General features: G+C 50.4%; 1 protein-coding gene across 1 annotated transcript in view; it reads left to right on the forward strand.

The window, feature by feature from the left end:
* The first annotated feature begins 461 nt into the window (after positions 1–461).
* Cpt1a (carnitine palmitoyltransferase 1A) overlaps positions 462–27,298 on the forward strand; it is an 85,371-nt gene continuing 58,534 nt past the window's right edge. Inside the window, exons 1-3 of the mRNA XM_045156738.1 lie at positions 462–506; positions 21,980–22,133; positions 23,571–23,710. Of these exons, the coding sequence (XP_045012673.1) occupies positions 21,993–22,133; positions 23,571–23,710 (281 nt within the window). The 5' untranslated portion in view covers positions 462–506; positions 21,980–21,992. The remainder of the gene's footprint in view (positions 507–21,979; positions 22,134–23,570; positions 23,711–27,298) is intronic.

A 27,298-nucleotide genomic window follows, 5' to 3' on the forward strand; every position in this document is an offset into this window, starting at 1 on the left:
TTTCGCATTTCTTAGCTGTGTGAGCTTCGACAAGTCATCCTTTTTTTATTTTTTCTTCCGGCCCAACTTCTCGTCTGTATTTTTACTGAGGGATAAGCGAGGAGTTTATGAGCGGATGTCTATAAACCGCCAGCATCAGTCTTGTACAGCATTAAGCGCTTTTAAGGGCATGAGGTGGGGTGGTCTGATGAGGTGCTCCATTTTTCAGACGAGGAAACTGAGGCTGGCAAGGTGGGGAATGTAGACCTACACCCATCCTGGCAGAGGCCGAGGTAACGGGTGCGTGCCTCAGTTTCCTCACCTAACCCAACCCCTTCCCTCGACGCCCCGCCCCCCAGGCCCCGCCCCCGCTCGGCCCGCGGCTGGCCCCGAGTCTCCGGCCCGCCCTCGCCGCAGCCCCGCCCGGCTCAGCCAATCCGTGGCGGCCGGCGTCGGTGCACTCGGCCTCGCCCGCGGCCCTCCCGCTCGCTCATTCCGCCGCTGCCGCGCCGCCGTCCGCCGACCCGGTAAGGCCGCGCGTGGGGAGCGCTAGGAGCCTCCCTGCAAGTGCGCGCGGGGGGCGCGGGCGAGGGGTGCCGGAAGCCGGACGAGGGCGCGGGTGGGTGGCACCCGTGCGAGCGCAAGGGGGTTCCCCAACTCTGTCCTAGGATGGCGGGGTGCGCGGACAGCCCCGCGCTGGAGTGGAAGCCCGCCACCCGTGCACTGAGGGGCCTGGGGTCCGCGGGTTCGGTCTGCTCGAGGGGATTCCGTGCGGTCCGGGCAAGGATGCTCGGGACTTGGCTGGACGCCTCCGGCCTGAAGCCAGTGGGGCCGCCGGTGTCCATCGCTCCGTCCCTTCCAGGCTGCGAGGGCGTCGGGCCCGGAGTCTGCTCGCTCCACGGGTGGGTCAGTCCACCGGAGACACTGGCTCTGCAGCGTCAGGGATGCTCGGGACTTGGCGGGACGCTTCTGTCCTGGGGTTCAGGGTGGACACGGACTCCTTTCCCCGCCTCCTACCACCCCCAGTGTGCGGGTGGACCCGGTCCCCGGGGGTGCGCGCGGGGCTGTAGCGCGTCCGCAGGAAGGATGCTTGGCCTGCAGGTTTGGCCGGTGTCCGGCGCCCCCTCCTCACGCGGTCCCCGCACTGCAGCCGTCGGGACACGCCCTTGGCACGGGGCGAGCGCCGCGGTGAGCGGATGGAGTGGGTGCGCGGGGTGCCCGCTTGGGAGCGTCCCTCTCTCTCCTCGGTTCTGCCGCGGGGTCAAGGGCGGGTGGGTGCGCAGAGGCTGCCCAAGGTTGCGCCTGGCCCTGAGCCGGAGGGGGGGGGTCTTGGAGGTTGGGGGGCTGTCACGTGGCCAGGCCTAGGTGGACTTGACCCATAAGCCCGACGGCGCTGTCAAGGCAGCCCCTAGGTCCCTTTGGCCACCATGTCGCCAGTCTGTTCCTTTCGTTTTGTTCTTCCTTACAATATAAACCGGGGCCTGCCTTTCGTTAATAGCGTTGGAAAAGCCAAGATGAAGAATGCTGACTTATTTTAAACTTCGAGTTAAAAATAACAAGTAATTCACAGGTTAAACTCAGAACAAACTTAATACTCCCGACTCTGGGCAGCCTTTCAAGCTCCTTTCTGTCCTCTGTGTTAAAACATTTGTTCAAGGACAGATTTTAGTCAGAAACCGGTCACTGTGTAAGTTACCAAATAAAATGAAAGTGAATATTATTAACCTTTTGGAAAGGAGTATTTTGTTACACCATTTTCTCGTGCAGGCGTCTGGTTTCTGGTCATTCCAGATAGTCGAGCATGTTTTTCCCTGTCAAAACCACAAGCCGAGTAAAATACAGCTGACCGGCGTTGGCCTTTATATTTGTGCTGGCGAGACCCGCCCCTTCCAAATCCAGGCGACTCTGGGCCAGTGAGGACCGTGAGCCTAGTGCCCGGAGAACACTTGCTGGAGGCCAGTGCCCAGTCGCTAGGCTGGTCAAGGGCACATCAGCATTCAGAGTGGGTGTTTTTGGATCGGTTTGTCTCAGTGGGCTTTTCTTATGTAAATTGATGTTTCCTTCCTACACCGCAGTGCTGGAACCGACCTTCCACTTTTTATTTATTTATTTTCCTTTTTGAGGTCTCTTGTAGCTCAGGCTGGCCTGGGACTTCTGCTCCCGAGCGCTGAAATTACAGGCGTGACCACGCCCGATCTAGAACTCCATTTTAGCAGTGTCTGGAATCAAACAGGGCCAGGTTGAGGAGCGCACATACTTTGTTATCAAAAGCGGAGGTGGGGGGGGAAACTGGCTTCTTGCACAGATCTAAGTAACCTTTCGAGGAGAAGATGAAGGGAATGAGACAGACGTCCCAGCAGTCGCTGCTGCACGCTTGGCAGGGCTCTGGGTCGGTGTAGTCATCGACTGGTCAGGCCTCAGTCTCCCTGGAGTCTTGGGGCGCTGGCCTGAGCTTACCCAACCCTGACCTCGTTTGCTCATTCATTAATTTTTTTTTTTTTTTTAAACTCGGGCTTCGCAGCGACACCCTTCCAGGCGGCGTGGTGCCTGGTGTCTGGCTTGCTGCTCGCCGCATCTGTCAGCGTCACGGAGCTCCTAACTGTCCCCAAGGTTGAGCACCGCAGGGCTCGGCCTTCCCACGGGCAGGCGATTTGCATTTCGCCCAGCTGGAGTGGCCGTGGCGACGCGCGCCAGCTCGCTCCGGAAGGTCTCTGTGGGCACGGCCGGTGGAACAGGATCTGAGCGCCCGGGACGCACCAGCCCGGGGGCGGGGCTCCCGCTAACCTTTCCCCTACTTTTTCTCAGCCGTCACGTGACGCCCGCCCGGGGGTGGGGGAAGGGGCGGGGCGCGGAAGCCGCAGCTGCCCGCGGTGCTCTTACCCGGGACGCGCTTGCGGCGCGCGTGGAACTTGGGAGTCGCAAGCTCGAAGGTGCTGCGGGAGGCGGAAACGGCGCTTTTCGGGCCCCAGGACCGCTTCTGCACTTTGACCGTTTGCTGTTTTTCTTTTGTTGGTTTAAAAAAAAAAATGTCTAGTCACTCTGCATAGTTATTACTGGCAGGCCAAAGTCCTGTGACTGGTGGAAGCCTGAACTTGGATTCCCGAAGGATTGCTGCTTTAAGAAGAAAAAAAAAAAAATGGAGATTCAAGGGGGAATGTTTAAAAGTGCGAATAGCGCCAGCTGTTCAGGTGGCTGAGGCAGGAGGATCGCTTGAGCCCCGGGAGTTTAGGGTTTTAGCCTGGGTAATGTCGCAAGACCCATCTTCTGGCTCCAAAAAACAAAACAAAAACAAAACAAAGAAAAGAACAAAAGGAGCGTGCACGAGTGGCCAGGCACGCCTAGCATGCACAAGGCTTAAGAAAAGATTATCTCACACTTGAATTTATGCCAGGTGTAGGGTTTTTCTTGCAAGAACTTTTGTTTGGAAAATAAAGCAATACCAGCACACCGTGCAATGTTAAACAGACACAAATAGGAGAGAGTACAGTGGCCTCCCCACTTGGTCAGCTTTGGGGAGACTATTGCTGGAACTGTTTCTCTAGGCCTGGTGTGGTTGTACACACCCCCAATCTCAGCGTTGAGGGGTGAAGGCAGGAGGAACGGGCTTGCGCTCCATCAAGCCTTGTCTCAAAACAAACAAAAACCCCCAAGAATCCAAAATAGTTTATTCAATTTTGAAACAATCTAGGATTTGCTGTGCTGTTTTGTTTTGATTTTTTTTCTCTTACCTAACACAGTAAGGAAAATATTCTGCTTGTTGACTTAAAAGTATCTGTCGCCTTTTGTAGCCTTCAACTTTAACCTTATGTCAATATTGAGTGGACACCGGGTCTCCAAAAGCCCTAGGCTGAGGCCAATTTGTCCTGTTTGGGTAAGGTGGCAGCCCCGGTTCTGAGAAATGTTCACCTTTGCCCTGCTTTCAGTGTGGGTTGGTCTGACTTCCAAGGATGTTTTCTAGAGGTTAATGAAAGGAGCTGTGACTCAGTGGTATTGGACACAATCTCTATGGAAGAAAGAAAGAAGCCAGGTGAGGTGGAGAGCACCTGTAAGCCCAACACTTGGGATGTTGAGGCAGGAGGATTGCCATGAGTTCCACATTAGTCTGGGATACATAACAAGACCTTGTCTCAAAAATACGAGCATCTAAGGACACAGCTTGGTTGCTGGAGTGCCTGTTCAGAATGCCAAAGCCTTGGGTTCCATCCCCAGCACTGCAGAAGCCAAGCACGGTGGCACATGCCCTCAGTCCCAGCACCCAGGAGGAGGATGTCAGGGTCATTCTTGATGATATAGGGAGTCCCAGGCCAGCCTGGGCTACAGGAGGCCCTGTCTCAACAACAATAAAAGGAGTAGCCCAGGGTCTGGGGAGATGGCTCATCGGTTAAAGGCTCTTGCTAACAGAGCCTGCCAGCCCAGGTTTGATTCCCAAGCCACTCACATAAGCTGGATGCAAAAAGTGGTGTCTTTATTTGTGATGGTAGGAGGGCCTTGGAACACGGCATGAGTGCACAGACATACAAACAAATTTTTTAAAGTATTTTTTAATTTTTATTTATTTGACAGGGAAAGAGGGAGAGAATGGGCACGCCAGGGCCTCCAGCCACTGCAAACGAACTCTAGATGCATGCGCCCACTTGTGCATCTGGCTAATGTGGGTCCTGGGGAATTGAACTCAGGTCCTTTGGCTTTGCAGGCAAATGCCTTAACTGCTAATCCATCCCTTCAGCCCTAAGTCCTCTTCCTTTCCCTTTTCAAGGCCACTGACTTTCTGCACTGACCTCCTTCGGCTTCCACTGGCTTCTTAGGGAGTCCCATGTCTTTGGGCAGAGCAAGGAGCAGAGCATTCAGCTTGTCTTGTAATGCCAGGCATGGTAGTGCACACCTTTAATCCCAGAAATGGGAGGCAGAGGTAGGAGGACCTCTGTGAGTTTGAGACCAGCCTGGGACTACGGAGTGAGTTCTGGGTCAGCCTGGGCTAGAGTGAGACCCTGCCTTGAAATAAATAAATAAATAAAAACCAAAACTCCATCCAGGTTGACTTGTTATGATTCCCTGCTGGGTGGTAGGGTTGAAAAGGCCAGGGATGGCGGTGATTTCTTCTCTCCAGAACTTCCACCCAGCCAAGGGAAAATACATGTTTGTATAAAAGCAAGCACAAGAAGCTGTCCTACGTTACAACTCAGACTTGCTCTTTTTCACTTAGTTTTTGGAGACAGAGTCTCATGTAACCCAGGCCGACCTCCCAACTTGCTGTGTAGTTGAGGCTGGCCTTGAACTCCTGAACTTCCTGAGATGACATGGCGTGTGTCACCATGCCCCAGCTTCAGACTTGGATTTTTAGGAAATGATTTTGTCACTCATAACGAAAGTTCATCCTGCCAGGCGTGGTGGCGCACGCCTTTAATCCCAGCACTTGGGAGGCAGAGGCAGGAGGATCGCTGTGAGTTTGAAGTCACCCTGAGACTACATAGTAAATTCCAGGTCAGTCAGGACTAGAGAGAGACCTCACCTTAAAAAAAAAAAAAAAAAAAAAAAAAGACTGGAGTGATGGCTTGGTGGTTAAGGTACTTGCCTGAAAAGCCTAAGGACCGTGTTCTACTCTTCAGGTCCCACATAAGCCAGATGCAAAATGTGACACAAGTGTGCAAGATGTGCACAAGATGGCGCACACATCTGGAGTTCGGTTACAGTGGCTGGAGGCCCTGGCATGACAATTCTCTCCCTCTCTTTTTTTTTCTCTCTCTCTCATTAAAAAAAAAAAAAAATCCCTGGCAGCCCTTCTCCCTTCTCTGGCAGTCCTGAGAGAACTGTGGTAGCTGGAGATTTGGTTTCTCCAAACTTTGTGACACTCACCCTGGTGTACATTGTAGGTCCATGATGGTGTCAGGAGAGAAATGAATAAAATGTCAAAGTGCAGTGTCAAAATTAGGAGAAAGGCCAAGGTGGCAATGTTGGCATTGAGGCATGAAGTGGGAGATACAAAGAGCAAGGGCAGGACATTCATTTTTTTTAAGTGTTTGTTTATTTATATGCAATTAGAGAGAGTGTGTGTGTGTGTGCATGTGCACCAGGGCTTTCAGCTGCTGCCAGTGAACTCCAGACACACGTGCCATTCTGCATATCTAGCTTTATGTGGGTCCTGAGGAATCGGACCTGGGTCGTTCAGACTTTGTAGGCAAGCACGCCTTAACTGCTGAGCCATCTCTCCAGCCCTGGAACGCTCGTTCTGGGAGATGTGTCGATGGCACACAGGCTCCTTGCTGGAATGTGCGCACTGCGTTCTTGCATAAAGAAGTATGAGTCCTGACTGTCCTTCAGCGTCTGGGACATGTAGGGGATTAGGCACGCCTCATTTAGGAAACTATGTGAGAACAGGTGACATTTGTCCCAGTACAAGGTAGAACTGGACTTTGAACTCAGGTCTCTGTTACACTTCCCTTTTCTAGGTTGGTTTTAGTGGGAAGCTCCCCCCATACGTACCGTGCCTTAGCTGTGACATGGAACCCTGTGGGCTTCTGTCACGTGAGTTTTAGGAGCATTTAATAAGAAGTTGTATGTGAACCAGGTGTGGTGGTGCATACTTTAATCCCAGCACTGGAGAAGCAGAGTTAGGAGGCCCTGAGTTCAAGGCCAGCCTGGGTGAGAATGAGACCCTGCCTCAAGAAAAACAAAAAAAACAAAAGCTGATCGTGGTGGCATGTGCCTAAGGTTCCAGCACACTTAGGAGGATTGCCATGAATTCAAAGCTAGCCTGGAGCTACAGTGAGTTCATTCCAGGGCAACCTGGGCTGGACTGAGACCCTGCCTCAAAATAAAAAAACACAGAGAGAGAGAGAGGTTATATGTGAGAGGCGAGAGTGAAATCTGCATGTTCCAGACATCACAGAGGTTCTGTTTTGTGAATGAAAGCGCCACGCATTCCATAGACGCCACACTGCAAAGTTTGAACTTGGATGTCTTCCGGGGCTGGGATGAGTCTTCTGACGCTGGGCAGCTTTCCTGAGGCCTCATGACCACGAGGGGGCCCAGCCCACAGAGTGCCTTGTTACTACGGTGTGTGTTCAGTAGATAGAATGAATTCAATGCAGTTGTATCTTATGGTATTTTTGTTGTTGTTACTGTTATTGTTGTTTTTGCTTTGAAGCTGAATCTCACTCTAGCCCAGGCTGACCTGAAACTCACCCTCAAATCCAGGCTGGCCTTGAACCCATGACAATCCTCCTACCTCGGTCTCCCGAGTGCTGGGACTAAAAGCATGGCATGAGCCACCATGCCTAGCTTAAATTTGATTTATTTTTATAGCATTTTGGTAAGTGGAAGGTATGTTGTGATTTTTAAAATATTTTATTTGTATTTATTTATGAGAGAGAGAGAAACAATGAGTATGCTGGGGCCTCCAGCCACTGAAGTTCAAATGAACTCCAGACACATGTGCCACCATGTGCATCTGGCTTATGTGGGAGCTAGGGAGTCAAACCTAGGTCCTTAGACTTTGCAGGCAACTGCCTTAACCACTAAGCCATCTTTGCAGTTCTGTGTTGTTAGTTTTTAAATATTTTATTTATTTATTTGAGAGCATATAAGAGAATGCCTCGAGCTACTGCAAATGAACTCCAGACACATGTTCTACTTTGTGTATTTGGCTTTTATGTGGGTACTGGGGAATCGAACCTGAGTCCTTAGGCCTTGTAGTCAGGTGCCTTAACCCCTGAGCCATCTCTCCAGCCCCTATGTTATTAGTTTAAAAATCATATATATATAAGTATATATATATATATAATTTTTAATTACTTATTTGACAGAGAGAGAGAGAGAGAGAGAGAAGGGGGAGAGAATGGGTGCGATGGCCTTCAGCCACTGCAAATGAACTCCAGATTCATGCGCTACCTTGTGCATCTGGCTTATGTGAGTCCTGGGGAATTGAACCTTGGTCCTTTGGCTTTGCAGGCAAATGCCTTAACTGCTAAAGTATCCCTCCAGCCCTAAAAAAATATTTTTTTATTTATTTGTTTTGAAAGAGAAAGAGGTGTGTGTGGGGGTGGGGAATGGAATGGACACACCAGGGCCTCTAACCATTGCAGATGAACTCCAGACACATGTATCACCTTGTACATCCAACTTTACATGGGTACTGGGGAACTGAACCTAGGTCCTTTGGCTTTGCTGGCAAGTACCTTAACTGCTAAGTCATCTCTCCAGCCTCATGTGTTATTATTTTTTAAGAGCTGTAGAAGAAAATGAAATGATTGATAATTTCTTTTCTAACCTGATGGGACCTTCCATGTCGACTCATCAATGGGAAGGGTTGTGGTGACCGGCGCCCCTAAAGGAAATTTGTCATGTGGCTGATTTACATACTGTAAATGTGGAATTCCCAGTCACAAATTCATAATGAACTTTCTCTTTGCTATGGTTTCCACTCCCCACCCCCCCACACACAAAAAAATCCCTGTTGAAATTTGGTTGCCAACATTAGCAGTGTAGAGAAGTGAGGCCTTTGAGAAAGGGGTTAGTTAATGGATCTCTCTGGAGAGTGAATTAGTTCTCACAAGAGCAGATTGTTGTAAATCAACTCCTTTGTCCTTGTCACTTCTGCCCAGACTCCCACCAATCTGATGCCATCAGCCATCTTCCTGTGCCACACGAGGCTCATATCCCTTGAGGCCATGAGATTTTGGACTTCTTAGCCTCTAGAACAATGGGCCAAAGAAGCCTCTTCGTAGTGAGGTTCACGTTGCTGGCAGAAATCACCCGACCAAGAGCAGCTTGTGGGGAGAAAAGGGTTTATTTTGGCTTACAGGCTCAAGGGCAAGCTCCATGATAGCAGGGGGAAACGATGGCATGAGCAGAGGGTGGGCATCACCTCCTGGACAACATCAGGTGGACAACAGCCACAGAAGAGTGTGCCAAACACTGGCAAGAGGAAACTGGCTATAACACCCATAAGCCGGCCCCCAACAGTACACTTGCCTCCAGGAGGCATTAATTCCCAAATCACCATCAGCTGGGAACCTAGCATTCAGGACACCTAAGTTTATGGGGGACACGTGAATCAAGCCACCACACCCACTCTCAGGTATTATGTTGCAGCAATTGAAAACATGCCTTGACCTCCCTTTTACTTGATACCCACCTAAAAATATAAGGTGGGCTGTATGTCATTCTTGTGTGTAAGGCCTTCCATCGGGCTCTGGGAATCGTCTCTTGTGTTCATATCCACACACAAGGCTGTGAGCACAGAGCAGCCCATCCGCAGTGGACAACGACACGTGGATGCAGCGGCTTCGAGCCCACACACCTCACCTGAAGAGAGGCTTCTGCACTGGCCTACTCATTCTGCGAATTTTCCCACATCTAATATTAGAAAGTGGCAGCTGTCCTCCGCTGTGTACATTCATTCCAGGGCAACCCTTGGGTTTCCTTCTAGAACCTTCCAGAGACTTTCCTTGAATGTCTTTGGATAGCAACAGAGAAGCCAGCCTGGGTTGCCCACCTCATAGTCGCACGTGCCACGTTGGGGCCATTATAATAGAGCAGAGCTCTCCTAAGAGTCAGTGGGCATGGAAGCGTGTGTCACGGGTCATGAAAGACCCTAACAGCAGCCTGGTTTCTCGGAGGAGGGGGCATCTGGGCTCATCCGTGTCATGCTACCCCCTTGGCGAAGGATGCGGACTGTGTTCCTCGATGCCCTGCCTGCTATTCTGCTAAGCTGTCACTTCCTGTGGGCGACCTTTTCTCCAAGGACTTCTAACTCAGTTGTTTACTACCACTGAGATGGCTGGCTGGTGATTGACTTTAACAGCAGGCCCAGCTTGCTGCTGTGAACTGGGGAGTTCTGCAGCTCTCATGGGAAGACTGGCATCACAAATACTTTTAGAGTTAGCATCTTTCCTCGTTGGTAGTAACTGTAGTTTGATTGCTGACTGCACATACATCCTTCTGATTACGACAGTGACCTAACTGTACATGTGTTGCAACTACAGGAATTTCAGCTTGGCCCTTTGCTGTGGTATCTGCCGTTAAACCTTGGGAGGTAAGGCCAAGACAATTGGAGTTGAGCCTGGAGTTGGTTCCGGCTCCGCTGCTGGCTGGCTGTGACTTTGGGTGAGCTTTTGACATCTAAGTCTTGGTTTTTGTCTGTAGTAAGTGGGGACAGAACTGAACACAGTAGGTTCACAGCTTGGTAAATTCAAAGCTTAGGTAAGCACAGCCAAGACATAACAGAATTGAAAAAGAAAGTTCCCTCCTTTTCCCTCAGTGGACTTCTGAAGGCAAGATGGGTCACCAACAGCTCTACTGGAGTCACCCGTGAAGAGTTTGGCCAGGGTTCCCACTCTTGCCACGTCTGCTGAAACTGCCATGTTCTAATCCCCCAAAATGGACTGAACCTGTGCTGGTGTTCTTTCTGCCTGTGTTAAGTTAGACTAAGCGACCTTCCTAGAATGGATTCTATTCCAAGGACACCCATTCATGCATCCAGTGAACAAGATCATGCCAGTTCTTTGGACATCAAGTAACATTTAAAACCTTCAAGGAGCCGGGTGTGGTGGCGCATGCTGTTAATCCCAGCACTTGGGAAGCCTCAGAGGTAGGAGGATCGCCGTGAGCTCGAGGGCCACCCTGAGACTATGTAGTGAATTCCAGGTCAGCCTGGACCGGAGAGACCCTACCTCAAAAAGCAAACAAACCCCTTCAAAGAAAAAAACAATAAACAAAGGTTGAGAAAGGTTTATTACCTGCAGCAGGCTAGAAGAGTATGGGAGTCATCTTCAAAGCCATACTCAGAGGAAGCATGGGGTTTTATTCATATAGGCATGCACCCATTTCTAAGCATGCTCAGTTGAGAAGGGCATTTACAATTTTTTTTGTTCATTTTTATTTATTTGTTTGAGAGCAACAGACAGAGAGAGAAAGAGGCAGAGAGAGAGAGAATAGATGCCCCAGGGCCTACAGCCACTGCAAACGAACTCCAGACGCGTGCGCCCCCTTGTGCATCTGGCTAACGTGGGTCCTGGGAAATCAAGCCTCGAACCGGGGTCCTTAGGCTTCACAGGCAAGCGCTTAACCGCCAAGCCATCTCTCCAGCCCTTCTTTTCTTTTCCTTTCTTTTTTTAAAAATTTTTATTTATTTATTTATTTATTTATTTATTTATTTATTTATTTATTTTTTGGTTTTTCAATGTAGGGTCTCACTGTAGCCCAGGCTGACCTGGACCGAGAGTTCAAGGCCACCCTGAGAATACATAGTGAATTCCAGGTCAGCCTGAGCCAGAGTAAGACCCTACCTCTGAAAAAAAAAATAAAACCAACAACAACAACAGCAAGATTGAAGTGATGGATAGAAATGCCTCTGGGCATGCTTGGTTTATACCATAAAGCTTTAGCTGAAAGAATTTTTTTTTTTTTTGAGGTAGAGCCTTAGTAGCTTAGCCAAGCCTGACCTGGAACTCACTCTGTAGTCCCAGGCTAGCTTCAAACTCACAGTGATCCTCCTACCTCTGTCTACCTAGTGCTGGGATCAAGGGCATGCGCCACCACATCTGGCAAAGGATATCTAAACAAATCTATTTGTATTTTCTTATTTGCAAGCAGAGAGAGTGAATATTGAATGAATGTGGGTGCCAGGGTCTCTTGCCTCTGCAAATGAACTCCAGATGCTCATGCCAGGCTGGCGGGCTTTACAAGTAAACACCTTTAACCACAGCCATCTCCCCAGCTCACCCAGCGAAGGGTATTTTGAAGGTGTGTTAACGTAAGAGTCTGCCCTTGAAGGTGCCTGCCTCGGTTAGTCAGGACAGCACTGGTACTCTTTATTGCAGTGGGAATTAAATGAGCTAATGCAGGTCAAATGCATTCATAAAAAATTTCAGCGTCATTCAACATATGTCAAGTGGTTAGGCCAAAGGAATATTCTGTATTTTTGTCGTGAAAAAAGCAGAAAAATGAATCCATGTGCCCTGTATACCTGTGCGTGTGTGGGTTATCTACCTGTTTTTCTCTCTATCCATCTGCTTATCACCTGTTTTCATATCTGTTCACGTCAGGGTTATGTTGAAACGCTTCCTCCACCCAGAATTTATTTACATAATCCGGTTGCCTTAAAGACCGTTTTCTCAGAAGCCCGCCGCCCCCCACCCCAGCCAGTTTTATTGTTTGGTTTCTGTGATGGAGGCGGTGCCCACGTCCCGGTTTTCCCTGGCATGCGCGGGGTTTCTGGCACTGGGCCTCTGGCTGACCTTTCCCCTCCTTTCCCAGCTGGCTGCCTGACTCCAGGCGCTGCAGGGAAGGAAGTGGCAAGTGTGTCTTTCTAAGGGAAGAGCGGCTTGGGCTTGGCCAGGGTTGGGACTCAGGCTGGGGACCTTGGAGGTGAAAGGGTTGAGGGGCAAAGGAATTGATTATGGAGAGCAAAGCACAGAGCTGCTTCCTGACCAAAGATATGGACCAGCCTCCAAGGAGATGCAGTTGACAGGGTCCTCATAATTTGATCGGGAGAATTAAGTGAAGAGCCTTGTCTTTGAGAGACTTTCAGCTTATATGGGGGGGGGGGATTCAGTGCAGCTTGGAAGGGGAAGTCTGATTCGGACACCCCCAAGGGCAGGGCTCTGAATGAGGGGACTTCTTTAGCTAAGGGTAATCAAAGAGGTTTTAATTTGCATTTCTCTGGTGGCTAAGGATGTTGAACGGTTTAAAGTTACTTGTTAGCCATTAGTATTTATCCTTTTGAGAACTATGTTAATTCCATTAGCCCATGTATTGATTTGTAGTGTTGGTTTATTTGTTGTTTAATTTTTACAGGGATATTCTAGATGTGGAAAAGAAAGAACCCAGGCCCAGAAAGACAAAAATCACACACGTCTTGCTCATATGCAGAACCTAACCTTTTTAATGTTTATAAATAGTAAATAAGGGGTTGTGAAATATGGGCTATCAAAAAAGAAAGAAAGAAAAATATTGGGCCTGGAGAGATGGCTTAGCAGTTAAGGCACTTGCTTGCAAAGCCAAAGAACCTCGGTTCAATTTCTTAGGACCCACATAAGCCAGATGCATAAGGTGGCACGTGCATCTGGAGTCTGTTTGCAGTGGCTAGAATCTAGCATGCCAATACTGTCTCTCTTTCTCAAATAAAATAAAATAACATTAAAAAAAAAAAAGAGGGCTGGAGAGATGGCTTAGCGGTTAAGCGCTTGCCTGTGAAGCCTAAGGACCCCGGTTCGAGGCTCGGTTCTCCAGGTCCCACGTTAGCCAGATGCATAAGGGGGCGCACGCGTCTGGAGTTCGTTTGCAGAGGCTGGACGCCCTGGCGCGCCCATTCTCTCTCTCTCCCTCTGTCTTTCTCTCTCTGTCTGTCGCTCTCAGATAAATAAATAAAAAATTAAAAAAAAAAAAAGAAAGAAAAAAAGACGGAGGTGGGCTAGAGAGATGGCTTAGTGGGTAAGGCACTTGCCTGCCAAGCCAAAGGACCCAGGCTCGATTCCCCAGTACCCACTTAAGCCAGATGCACAAGGTGGTGCATATATCTGGAGTTAAAAAAAAAGATGGAAGGAAGGAAGGAAGAAAGAAAGGAGGGAGGGAGAGAGGGAGGCAGGAAGGGGCCCAAGCCAGCTGTGGGCAAAGGGGTTTGTGGTGCTGGGCCTTGCCCAGGTGGTGGTGACAGGATTTTGGAGCCTGGGGAGAGATGCATGCTGGATATGCAATAAATAGGTCGAGGTCCTCAGCTCTGGCATCTCACCCTGCGGGTTGGTGCTCGGGAGCGGATTACTGTAAGGGGCTTAGCTTAGCACTGGGCTGCAGACCTGCCTGGGAGTCCCATCCTTCAGCCATGCTGGCAGTCAAGGGGCACCTTGCGTGGTTCCCACGCTGGGCACCGGTAGGGCTCCCAGCAAAAGAAATCTGAGGAGCTCCTAGTCAGGTGAGACTTCCGCTGGGTGACCCCCCCCCCTCTTATACACTGAGGCTGGTGAGCATGAGGGCAGAGGTGAGAGCCCGGGCCTCTGTACCAGCTTCTCAGAAATGACCCTGTACCTTTAGTGAAAGCACGCTCCGTGATGGGGGACTGAAGGGACGAGGGTTCTCTGACTGTCTCTCTGGTAGCTCGTGGGGGGGGGGGGTCCTGCCACAGCGGCCACCTGCGATTTTGCCCTGAGCCAGTCTGAGGACACAGGGCAAGCAATGGTTGTGTCACAAACAGTCCCTGGGGAGGAGGGCATTCCTCTGCCACCTGGCCAGACCTGCTTCTAGGGGTGGGGCAGCCAGCATGTTCACCCAGAGGGCGCGCTCCATAGGACTCATTTTCCTCTGCTTTGGAATTATAGTCCAAAGGCTAAATCCGAGTGTGGTCATGTACCCCGGGGGGCCGAGGCTGAAGGATTGCCACATATTTGAGACCACCCTGGTCTACACAGCCAGTTCTAGGATAGCCAGGGCTACATAATTAGACCTGCCTCAAAAAGCTGAATAACAGCAACTAACAACAACAAGAAGGGAAGGAAGGGAGGGAGGGAGGGAGGGAGGGAGGGAGGGAGGGAGGGAGGGAAGAAGGAAGGAAGGAAGGAAGGAAGGAAGGAAGGAAGGAAGGAAGGAAGGAAGGGAGGAAAAAGAACAATTCCCAGTGAACTCTCTTGTAGCTGCTGAACAGTTTGAGGAAATGAGTGACAGGGGAGATTAAAACTATCTTCGTCGCCCACATATTATTTATTTTAAAAAATATTTTATTTATTTGAAAGAGAGATTTGAGAGAGAGAGAGAGAGAGAGCAAAAAAGGTAGAGAGACACAGAGAGAGAGAGAGAATGGACATGCCAGGGCCTCCAGCCACTGCAAGCGAACTCTAGACGCACACACTACCTCGTGCATCTGGCTTTATGTGGGTCCCGGGGAATTGAACCTGGGTCCTTTGGCTTTGCTGGCAAGCACCTTAACCACGAAGTCATCTCTACAGCCCTGATATTTCTTTTCTGCTTTTTTTTTCTTTTCTTTTCCAGTGTGTGCTCTTTCTTACAGCCGTCTTTGAACTTGGGGTACGCACTTGAACAGGTGCACACGCTGGTACAGTTGCATCCCCGTGGATCTTTGTGTAGACTTTGTGTAGACACCCTGGGCTGTGCTGGCTCAGACCCAGAAGGGCCTGCACAAGGGCTGACCCCTGGGGAGCATGCTACAGCCGAGTACGTGGGAAATTTTAGTGTGGGCGGGTAAGGGGGGGAGACGGAGTTGGGAGGTGCAGCCAGGCTGTGCTCAAGTGGAGGTGGGCGTGGGGGTGTGCTTCTTGACTGTGGGTTCTGGTGCCTGGGTTAGTCACAGGTAGAAAGGGTAGTAAGGGCAGTGTAGTTTTTTATGTTCCCTCAAGGCAGGTGGCAGAGGCCCCGCCAAGTAGAAGAAAGGCTGAGAGGACAGGGCATAGGCACGTGGGAATGGAGATTCATTCTCCAGTTCCAGTAAGTCTGGCATCATGAAGACTGACTTGTAACATGGGGTCATGTGCACGAGTTGGAGAAACCTGGACGGGGGCCACAGCAGATGACCTGGTAGGCCACTGATGACCTTCGCAAGGAGGAAGAAGGATCCTCAAGAGGCAGGCCTGGCACTGGGAGAGGTTTAGTACGCAGTGTACGGGACATGGCACAGCCCGCCAGACACTGTGGAGGGCTGCCGTGCCCACTCCGCCTTCCCGGCCATAGCCTTGGGAAGGGTGGAGGGGTAGGGAGGAGCTGCCCAGAGTAGGTGGCCTGTGTCCAGACGTGGCCAGCTTGCCAGCTAGAGGGACTGAGCCAGCTGGCCCGAGGGCCCTAAATCCCAATACACTGGGGCTCCCAGCCGCACTGCTCAGCCTGGGCAAGGTGTGCCCAGTACCACAGGAGGGTGGCTGGAGTGAGAGCTGTAGCCAGAGCCTTAACCTCTGCGCCATCTCTCCAGCCCTGGTTATAATTTGTAGTCCTCCTCATCTCCGGCTCGTAGACCAGCAGGTAGTGGAGCAAACATGATATGCTTTTATCTTTTGGCTCTGGGCCGAGAGGAGGCTCAGTTTCTCAGGAAGCACTCTAGAGGTATGTATGTAGTCATGTGCCCGGCAGCCATATGCACCTCCTCGTATATCAGTGGGACCTCCAAAATGTGACAGATTTTTCACACTGTTGCGTTCTTTGTCATGTGACCGCGAAAAATTAGGCACATGGGCAAGGAAGTGTGACTTAGGGCAAACGTCACTGATTGAAGAAAAGCAAAAAAGGTAGAAAAGTCCCAAAGTGTCGTTGTTAGGATCTCAGCCAGCATTCAAACAAGGGAAAGCAAGGGGGAAAAAATAAAATAAAATAAAATAAAAAGCAAGCTTTCTCTCGTTGAGCTAGAGGTGAGAGAGGCGGGCAGGCGCAGCCGCCTGTGGGCAGCTTTAGGTTGGTTCTTCTCTCCGGAAGATGGTCCTCAATTTCAGAGACACGAGGAACACCAGCCCAGAGTCAGGAATGACAGAGGGCCCTATGCCCTCCCCCTGGGGGGGGGGTTGCTGGGGCTTGTTTTGATTTTGCAAAGCCATCATGGCTATGACAGGGTCACTGTGGCTACTGTTTGAGGGTGACTCACTAGACGCTGCCCAGCTACATCCATACCCACCTGAAAGTCGGAGATCTCTAGGTGGCTGTCCCTGGTGGGTGTGGGATATGTCCTGCTAACTAGGAAGAAGTCGACAGGGACCTAGCATGCAGGCCCTGCCTTGCTCTTTTCCTGGTTTTCATGGCAGGTGTGATTGCATATGGCAAACACCTGCATCTGGTTGGATATCACAGGCTGTGGATGTGTGGATGAAGGCCGGGGCAGCTGCCTACCCCCCACCCCACCCCTGCCGCCGTGGCTTTTATCTTCCTGTCTCTGCCTGGCTTCTACAGCTCTGTGCAGCCGTCCACTGTGGGGCACATGGGTGGAGTGGCCAGAGAGATGGGTACTTCCCTCCCAGGAGCCAGGTGCCCATGACTGCTTAGCACCTGGAGCTCAGGGTTTTTTTTGTAGTATTTAAAAAATATTTATTATTTGTTTGCAAGCAGAGAGGGTTAGGAGAAGAAACTGGCAGAGAGAATGGGTGTACCAGGGCCTCCAACCACTGCAGATGAACTCCAAATGCATGTGCCACCTTGTGCATCTGGTTTATGTGGGTAGTGATGAATGGAACTTGGCTCGTTGGGCTTTGCAGGCAAGTGCCTTAACTGCTGAGCCATCTCTCCAGGCCTGAAGCTTAGTTTTGCAAAGCACTCTGCAGTCATTTGGTGTCTTTCAGGGTGCAGTCTCTGTATGAACTTAAACATCCTGAGACAAGGGGTGGGGAGAGATCTCAAACGTATATGGACGAGAGCCCTGCTGGGTGGACCCACATGTGGCTATCTGCCACCCTCCCGGCCCCCCCTCCCGACTCTAGTTCCATATACTGTTGAATTACATCTGCAAATAGCTTAGTTTCTATTCCACCCTGGTGTATGATCCCTAAAAAGGACTGACTTAACAGGAACTCCTTAGTGCTGTGTGGTAACATTTCTTCTGAATGGAACCCTAGGGTAGCAGAGTAAGGCTAAAAGAAAAGCCAGATATCTTTTTCCATCATGCCAGGGCCTGAGCAGTGTATTTGACCATTTTAATCTCTGTGTGTATGTGTGTCATATGCCACCACACACGTTTAGAGGTCAGAGGGTCACATCGGGTGTTGGTTCTCTCCTTCCACCTTGAGGTAGAGTCAGGCTCACCATTGTGTGTATCGGTCCAGTTGGCTTGTGAGCTTCTGAGGCTCCTCCTGTCTCCACTTCCCACCTCAGGTTTGCTGTGTGGGTTTTGGGGATCTGAACTCAGGTCCTCACTCTTCCTCACTGCGCCATCTCCCCAACCCATGATTTTTTTTTTTTTTTGTAACTTGTTTTTAAAAAATACAATCACTTAAATGTGCCACCATCACCTCAGTCAGTTTTGGAACTGATGTATGTGTAATAAAATACAAATAAACCACCTGTGATGGCACATACCTTAATCCCAGCATTTATGAGGCAAAAGTAGTTCACTGCGAGTTCGAGGCCACCCTGAGACTACGTAATGAATTCCAGGTGAGACCCACCTTGAAATCCTTGCTCCCCCCCCCCCAAGAAAATATATAATATAAATATACTAGTGGGCCGGAGAGATGGCTTAGTGGTTAAGGTGCATGCCTGTGAAGCCTAAGGACCCAGGTTCGATTCTCCAGGTCCCACGTAAGCCAGATGCACACGGTGGTACATGCGTCTGGAGTTTGTTTGCAGTGGCTAGAGACCCTGGCACACCCATTCTCTCTGTCTCTAATAAGTAAATAAAAATAAATCTTTTAAAAAAATGTGTAAATATGCTAGCATTTCTGCATACAAAAAATGACGTGGCCACAAAAAGAACATAAGAGTAACGCACACTACGCTATGGGTGACTCTTGAAAGTGAAAGAAGCCGGAGGGCAAATATCACATTATTCCATTTACATGAACTGTTCAGACTAGGCAAATATTGAGGCACAGTTTGATCCCCAGCACCTAGGTCAATAGCCGCGCCCGCCTGTGACCCCAGGGCCGGGGGGGCCTTGGCGAGGCTTTGGCACATGCGCTCTCTGCCTCACCTCCCCACCAGGCCCTGGCTCTTCCTGTGCCACGTGCCAAGCAGCATGGAAACGGAGGCCGGTGCTCTGCATGCCGCTCTGCCCTGAGCCTTGTCACTTTGTCCTCTTAGAAGTCACAGCAGAGAGCTCTGAGGGTCTGAGTGCTCCTTCCCGGGGGTGTGGCCCAACCAGCTTCACCCTCACCCCTGCCACACTCACCCACCCTTGGCACCTCCACCTGGGTACCCTGGTGGTACCGTGTGGCAAGTCCACGTGTGAATTCTCACCTCCGCACCCAGCCTGGTTCCTCCCCACGTGGAGTCGCTTTTCTCCATGGGAAGTGGCTTCACAGAGCATATGGTTGACGCTGGCAGGCCGGAGGCCTTGGATCAGCCTGTGCAGCTCGGGAGACGCAGCAGCTTGTGTGGAGTGGGTCGTTGTCGCCGTCCCCGCCGTCGGTCAGCACGCTGGGCAGGTCTGCCTGCTGTCTCCCTTCCCGACCTGCCTTTGCTTCTCCTGTCCCCACTTCTCGGCACGCGCCCTTCCTGGGAGCCACAGTGCTCTTTAGAGCGGAGGTGGCAACAGGCGCCCTCCCTCAGAACCCCTGGGTGTTTCTCCATCCCCCTGGGCAAAAACCCAGCCTCCTTCTTCTGCTGCCCCCCTCTGATGTCCTCTACCCGCTCTGTCTTTCACCTTTGCTGCCTATAATCCCCCATCCTGGCTCGCCTGCCCCAGCTGAGCTTCACTCTTTCCTGCCTTCGGGCCTGCAGAGCCTGCCTGCTCCCCTGTGGCCCGTCCTTCTACTGGGCTTGAGGATCTCGGGAAGCGGCATCCGGCCCTCCTCTCCTGGCTCCCCCAACGCTGTCCAGATAACACACGTGTGCTTGCTCTTTGCCTCCCGTCTGTGCCCAGATAGGACAGCGGGGCTGTTTCTGCCAAGGTCTGGGTGTTTTCCTTGATGGCACATGACAGGCAGCCGGCAGATATTTGTTGAATGAACCAGTGATTGACAATTAGGTGCTTTTCAAGGACCTGTAAAGGGGTCAGTTCTGTGTTGTGACTAGTTGCAGATATGGCTACTTGGACTTTGGGGACCTGATTGTTACCTTTCTTTTTTTTTTTTAAATAAATGGTTCTTGGTTCTCTTTTTTTAAAAAACTATTTTATTTACTTATTTACTTATTTCACAGAGAAAGAGGGAGAGAGAGAGAGAGAGAGAGAGAGAATGGGCACACCAGGGCCTCCAGCCATTGCAAACAAACTCCAGATGTGTGCGCCGCCCCCCCCTTGTGCATCTGGCTAATGTGGGTCCTGGGGAATTGAACCTGGGTCCTTTGGCTTTGCAGGCAAATGCCTTAACTGCTAATCCATCCCTTCAGCCTCAAGTCCTCTTTTTAAAAAAAAAAAAAAAAAAACTATTTTATTTATTTATTTGAGAGAAAGGAGAGAGAGAATGGGTGTGCCAGGGCCTCCAGCCACTGCAAATGAACTCCAGATGCATGTGCCCCCTTGTGCATCTGGCTTACATGGGTCCTAGAGAACTGAACCAGATCCTTTGGCTTTGCAGGCAAACGCCTTAACTGCTAAGCCATCTCTTCAGCCCTGATTGTTACCTTTTTTTGGGCGGGGGGGGGGCGGGTGGGCAGGTGGTGGGAGCAGGGTTTTACTCTGTAGTCCAGGCTAACCTGCAGTGAACTATGATGCCCAGGTTGGCCTCAAATTCAAGCCAGTGTTGAGGCAATTCTGCTTTGGTTCCTGAGTTCTGGGGTTGCAAGAGTGAGCCATCACACCTGGTTTTGGTTGGTGGTGTTTTGGAGACAGAGGCTCGTGCAGCTCAGGCTGGCTCTGAACTTGCTGTGTAGCCTGATTCTCCTGCCTCCCAAATGCTAGGTAGGATTACAGGCATGTAATTGCAAACTACACCTGGTGTATATGGTGCTGGGGTTGAACCCAGGGCCCCTTGCACTGTAGGCAAGCACTCTTACCGCCCCCAGCCCCTGATTGGTATCTTTGAAACCTCTAGATTTTGTTGTTATTGTTTTGTTTTTTTTTTACAGGTCAAGTCATACTGTACCCCAGGCTGACCTGGGTCTCACTCTGTAGCCCCAGACTGGCTTCAAATTTAAGGCAATCCTCCTACCTCAGTCCCTCAGAGGCTGGGATTAAAGGACTCTGCCACCATGCTTGGCTACTATTGACTTTTTAAAAATTAATCTGTGATGCTGGAAATAGAATCCAGGGCTTCATGCATGCTAGAAAGTACTCTGCCACAGAGCCATATCTCCAGCCTTACCTGGTAATCTTTTGAAAAATATAATTTTACTTGCTTATTTGAGAGAGAGAATATGGGTGTGCAACAGCCTCTTGAACAAACTCTAGATGTAAGTACTACTTTGTGCATCTGGCTTTATGTGGATACTGAGACCTGAACCTGGGCTGGCAGGATTAGAGCAAGCAAACACCTTATTAACCTATGAGCCATCTCCCCAGCCCCATACCTGATGATTGTGGAGGGTCCTTCATCTGACCCTCAGTGGGCCTCAAATGTGGGACAGTTCTTGTGTGATGAGAGCTACACACCCTCAGAAAGCCAAGTCTGGGGGAAGGAGGAAGGAAAGGAGGGGAGGGAGGGATGATGTGCTCTGGAAGGTGGAGGTGGAGGTAGAGAGTGGGATGCAGGGTGTCGATCTAGAAAGGAAGTAGCCAGCGAGCAAGGGACATTCCATAGGTTTCCTCTTATTTTATTTGTCCTGAGAGATCCAACCTCTTGCGTGCTGGGAAAGCACTTTACCACCAAACCCCAGCGCAGCCCTTCCATAGATTCCCGAGAGCAGTTTCCTGTGTCCCGGCAGGGCAAGCCAGTCAGTGTCTGCAGAGACAAAGACTATACCTGTTGTGTCCAGTAGATGGCTAAGGACAGTTTGACTTCAGGCATGGCTCCTAAGGATGGGGACCCAGCCAGGGCCTATGGACATGCGTTCTGGAAGAGCCTGCATGCGGTATTCAGGGGGTCTTTGCGGCACCCTCTGAAGCCTGCGGCATCAGATATAGATGTGGAATTCCTGTCTGATGACCAGGGTATGGGACCACTGGGGACTCGTTAGTGGTGAGCCTCCGGGACAGGCTGTGAGACGTAGATCTTTTGTTCAAACCAATATTCGGCCATCGGGATCCTTTGGAAGGTTAGGCTTAGAGTGCTGTCCAGGGATGGTTGTTCGGGGCCTGTGCCACACCCTAACCTCTAAGCAGAGTTTCTGACCATGTAGGGTGTAAAGTGGGGGCAGGATGACAAAGGAGGGCATCTGTTAAGGGGGGAGGATGTTGGGCTCACGGAGAAGGAGCTCCCCTTTGGCTGGAGGGATTTTCCTGGAGTCTGGTGACAGGCTTCCCTGAGTGCCATGTCCTCTGTTCCAGGTCGTCACTCAAGATGGCAGAAGCTCACCAAGCTGTGGCCTTTCAGTTCACTGTCACTCCCGACGGGATTGACCTTCGCCTGAGCCATGAAGCCCTTAAACAGATCTGTCTGTCAGGACTTCATTCCTGGAAGAAGAAGTTCATCCGATTCAAGGTTGGCTGATGTTCTGGAACTCTCCGCGGCATTCTGTCAAGTCCAGGCACAGCTTTGTGGGTGCCACTGAGGCACTCACGTTTTATACCCGTCACTGAAGTAGACTTTGTTTCTGTGCTGGCCAGGTGACATGGCATGCCTGAAATGAAGTGCTGGCCCACTGAAGTCTTTTCGTTGTTGTTTTAGTTTTGAGACAGGGTCTCACTTTGTAGCCCAGGTTGGCTTCATGCTCATAATCCTCCTGCCTCAGTTTCCTGAGTGCTGGGATACTAGGGGAAGCTCACTGGCTCTCTGTGAAAAAGGCTGTGAGGGGGCAAGGGACCCGCTTAGCAGGAAGCAGAGTCAAGACTGAATTGTAAGCACTCATGCCTGCCTTAGTTTTCACTTTATTTTATTTTATTTTATTTATTTATTTATTTGAGAGTGACAGACACAGAGAGAAAGACAGATAGAGGGAGAGAGAGAGAATGGGCGCGCCAGGGCTTCCAGCCACTGCAAACGAACTCCAGACGCGTGCGCCCCCTTGTGCATCTGGCTAACGTGGGACCTGGGGAACCGAGCCTTGAACCGGGGTCCTTAGGCTTCACAGGCAAGCGCTTAACCACTAAGCCATCTCTCCAGCCCGTCATTCCTATTTTTAAGCAATTGTCTTGTTTTCTAAGTGTGTGTGTGTGTGTGTGTGTGTGTGTGTGTGTGTGTGTGCACGTGCATGCGTGTGCATGTATGCATAGCCTTTCCTTTGCTAGGCAAATTCTCTACTACTGAGCTATACTCCCAACCTAATTTTAGTTTATTTAACAAATTCCAGTAAGGGACAAAAGCAGGTTTGGAGCAGTTTAAACCAGTAGTGAAGGCTCCTCCAGCACACTGTGCAGGGCATAGGTGAAGGCTGCTGGCTGAGGTTCACAGCTACAGCGAGTCCCAGGAGCTGGCTCCATTGCTTGGGTGTCCCTGGAGCTCAGCAGTGGCTTCTGGAGCCCAGGTGATCTAAGGATTATTCTGTGTGGGACTTACAGGGAGCAGATGCCACCTCCAGGGAAAGCTACAAACTTACTCAGAATGAACTGCATAGGGTACATGACTCAGGAGCAGTGGGGGTGGAGGGGGCTGAGGGTAGGTCCTGTGTGCCCGGGGCAGTGGCAGAATAGACTGAGGTAAGCCAGGCTGGGCCAAATCTGAGAATTGAGGTGGTAAACTCATGTCTGGACGGTCCTCTATCCAGGGGTTCCTCTTGTGGAAGATGACTCAAGGTGGATTTGAGGAAGGGAAGAGACGGGATGTAGTTGGAACAGCTGTGGCCATGACCTTTTGGGGAGCATCCTAGCTAGCAGGCGTATGGTCTCTGCTACCTGTGGCTTGGTGTCCCCTGTGGCACAGACATAGGAGAGCTCATGGGAGGGCGGGCAGGGTGCTGCTTACGCTGGTATGTCTTTTCAGAACGGCATCCTCACGGGCGTGTTCCCAGCGAGCCCCTCCAGTTGGCTTATTGTGGTGGTGGGCGTGATATCGTCCATGCACACCAAAGTGGACCCCTCCCTGGGAATGATCGCGAGGATCAATCGGACCCTGGACACGACGTAAGTATCCCCCCACAGCTCCATGGGAAGTTATCCATTTCCCCAACAGGCTTGCCATGTCCTTCTACGCGAGCTTTCTCTCCTTTCCTGACCTGGCATTGAAGTTCTCCCATGGGAATTTGTGGCCCTTCCCTTGAGACCAGGCTAGGTATAGTGGCAGGGGTCTTTGGCACCTGCCTTTCAACAAATCTGTCTGCTCAGGTCCCAGCAACAGCTGTGCATAGAGGCCTTAGAGGACATCTCTGCCCAAGGACTGGGTCTCAGTGTGGCCACTGCTTTACATGGAGTCAGGCCAGCCAGAGATCTAGTCACTCAAGTCCTTGGTCCCTTTCACGGCAAGAACTTTTATCCACTGAGGCTTCTCCCCAGCCCTTGCCCCCCCCTCCCCCCGCCTTGGTCCCTTTCACAGTGCCTTAGAAAGCCCTGGGCTGTCCTGTCACACCTATTCTTAGAGTTTTACATTATTCTGAGAGTTAGAAAGGAGGCTGTCGTGCAAACGAGTTGAAACTTTTTTTTTTTCAAAAATGTACATATGGGGGCTGGAGAGATGGCTTAGCGGTTGAGGCACTTGCCTGCAAAGCCAAAGGACCCAGGTTTGATTCCCCAGGACCCACGTAACCCAGATGCACAAAGGGGCGCACGCATCTGGAGTTCACTTGCAGTTGGTGGAGGCCCTGGTGCATCCATTCTCTCTCTCTCTCTCTCTACTTGCCTATTTTTGTATCTCTCTCTCTCAAATAAATAAATAAATAAATAAATAAAAATAGAATATGAAAAATGTACATATGATTATATGTGTGTTTGCATACTTGTGTGTGGGGATGCACATGCACATCATGCGTGTGCATGTGCATGTGAAGGTCAGAGGATAACCTCAGGAAAGCTCATCGCCTCTTTTTAAAATTACTTATTTATTTATTTGAGAGAGAGGATAGGTGTGCCAGGGCCTCTTGCTGCTGCAAATGAACTCCAGATGCATGCACCGCTTTGTGTGGCTGGCTTTCTGTGGGTACTGGGAATTTAACCTGGGCCATCAGACATTGCAAACAAGCACCTTTAACTGCTGAGCTATCTCCCTAGGCCTCCCCTCCTTTTTTGACAGGGGCATCCCTGGGGCTCACTGGCCAGTAAGAGACCCTGTATCCAAAAAGTGGGGGAGGCCGGGCATGGTGTCACATGCCTTTAATCTCAACACTCGGGAGGCAGTGGTAGGAGGATCACCATGAGTTCGAGGCCACCCTGGGACTACGTAGTGAATTCCAGGTTAGCCTGAGCTAGAGTGAGACCCTACCTTGAAAACAAAAACAAATACAAGCCAGGTGTGGTGGCCTTTAATCCCAGCCAGCACTCAGAAGACAGAGGTAGGAGGATCACCATGAGTTCAAGGCCACCCTGAGACTACGTAGTGAATTCCAGGTCAGCCTAGGCTAGAGTGAAACCCTACCTCAAAAAAAAAAAAAAAAAAAAAAAAAAAAGGTGGGGGAGGGCTGGCACACCTAACTCCCAAATCCATGCTTTCTTCAATGGATGACTGAGCCTCCCCATCTCACCAGAACATTCTAAAAGACTAATGCAGAGTGAGGTCATTGCTGAGTGGCCTGGTAGGGAACATCGAGTACTTTGGTTATCTTAGTACATCATGACTCTGGTCCTGGAACACTTGTTTTGTTTTGTGGAGACAGGGTCTCATGTAGCCTAGACTGTTCTGGAACTCACTATGTAGCCAAGGATGACCTTGAACTCCTGATGCTCTTGCCTCTCTCTCTGGAGTTCTGGGATGACCAGTGAGCACTACCTCACCCAGCTTGAGCCATTTTTGTTTTCTAGTTAGAAGCCCTCCAGTATCTCAGAACTGTCCCTAGCTGCCCCAGCCAGACCTGTCCTTGTATGATTTCTTCTTTTTTTTTTTTTCCCCCTTGGTTTTTCAAGGTAGGGTCTCACTCTAGCCCAGGCTGATGTGAAGTTCACCATGTAGTCTCAGGCTGGCCTCGAACTCATAGCCATCCTCCTACCCCTGCTTCCCTGGGATTAAAGGCGTGCGCCACCACGCCCAGCAACTGTCCTTTGATTTCTATACTGCTTGCTCACATTGCCAAATGTGTTAGATCTATGACCAGAGAAGTAACACCCCCAAGGTCCTTGTCATGAAAACCTCTGGGCCTTGTTTTCCGGTAAGGAGCTGTGTGTGGAAGGCAACATAAAGCTGGGGTCATGACCAAGTCCTGAGGAACCTCTGACCTTGCCTTCTTGGTTGCTTAGGTATAAATGTTGTTTCTTCAGAGAAGAAGGAAGGGGGCTGGGGAGGTGGCTTGGTGGGCAAAGCACTTGTCACACTCACGTAAGCGCCAGCATGGCAGGACGTACCTGTCACCAGCGCCGAGGAGGCAGATGCTGGAGGACCCTGGGGCTCATTGGCAGCTTCTCTAGCTGAATCATTGAGCTCTAGGTTCAGTGTGAGACTTAGTCTCAAAAAATAAGGTGATCCCAGTACTCCAGAGGCTGAGGTAAACGAATTGCTGTGAGCTCGAGGCCAGCCTGGGCTACAGTGAGACCCTGTTTTTTTTTAAAGAAATGGTGGGGGCTGATGAAATGCCTTAGCATTTATAGTGCTTGCCTGAAAAGCCAAAGGTCGCATGTTCAGTTCCCTAGGATCCACATAAGCCAGATGCACAAGGTGGAGCATGTGTCTGGAGTTCCTTTGCAGCATCTGGAGGCCCTAGCACACCCATTCTCTTTCTCTCTTTCTCCCTCCCTCCCTCTTTCTGTCAAATAAATAAATAAAAATAAAATATAAGGTCGGGTGTGGTGGTGCATGCCTTTAATCCTAGCACTCAGGAGGCAGAGGTAGGAGGATCACCATGAGTTTGAGGCCACCCTGAGACTCCATAGTGAATTCCAGGTCAGTCTGGGCCAGGGTGAGACCCTACCTGGAAAAACCAAAAATAAAATAAAATAGAATATAAAAGCCGGGCATGGTGGTGCATACCTTTAATCCCAGCACTTGGGAGGCAGAGGTAGGAGGATTGCCATGAGTTCGAGGCCACCCTGAGACTCCATTGTGAATTCCAGGTCAGCCTGGGCCAGAGTGAGACCCTACCTCAATAAAACAAACAAACAAAAAAGAATTAAAAAAAAAAAAGTCGCAAACAACTGAGGAAGACATTTGATATTGACCTCTGATCTTCACATGCATACACGTGCAAGCACATGCATGTGCCTCCACTCATATATTAACCATATATTAACATACACGGGCTGGAGAGATGGCGTAGCGGTTAAGCGCTTGCCTGTGAAGCCTAAGGACCCCGGTTCGAGGCTCGGTTCCCCAGGTCCCACGTTAGCCAGATGCACAAGGGGGCGCACGCGTCTGGAGTTCGTTTGCAGAGGCTGGAAGCCCTGGCGCGCCCATTCTCTCTCTCTCCCTCTGTCTTTCTCTCTGTGTCTGTCGCTCTCAAATAAATAAATAAAAATTAAAAAAAAAAAACATACACGCACACACCACACACACACACACACACATGCAATAAATAAATAATTTTAAATTTTCTTAAAACACAGAAACTATAGAAAGCAAACACAAAAGTGTGA

The sequence above is a fragment of the Jaculus jaculus genome, chromosome 1 (assembly GCF_020740685.1).
Source record: "Jaculus jaculus isolate mJacJac1 chromosome 1, mJacJac1.mat.Y.cur, whole genome shotgun sequence".
NCBI lineage: Eukaryota > Metazoa > Chordata > Mammalia > Rodentia > Dipodidae > Jaculus > Jaculus jaculus.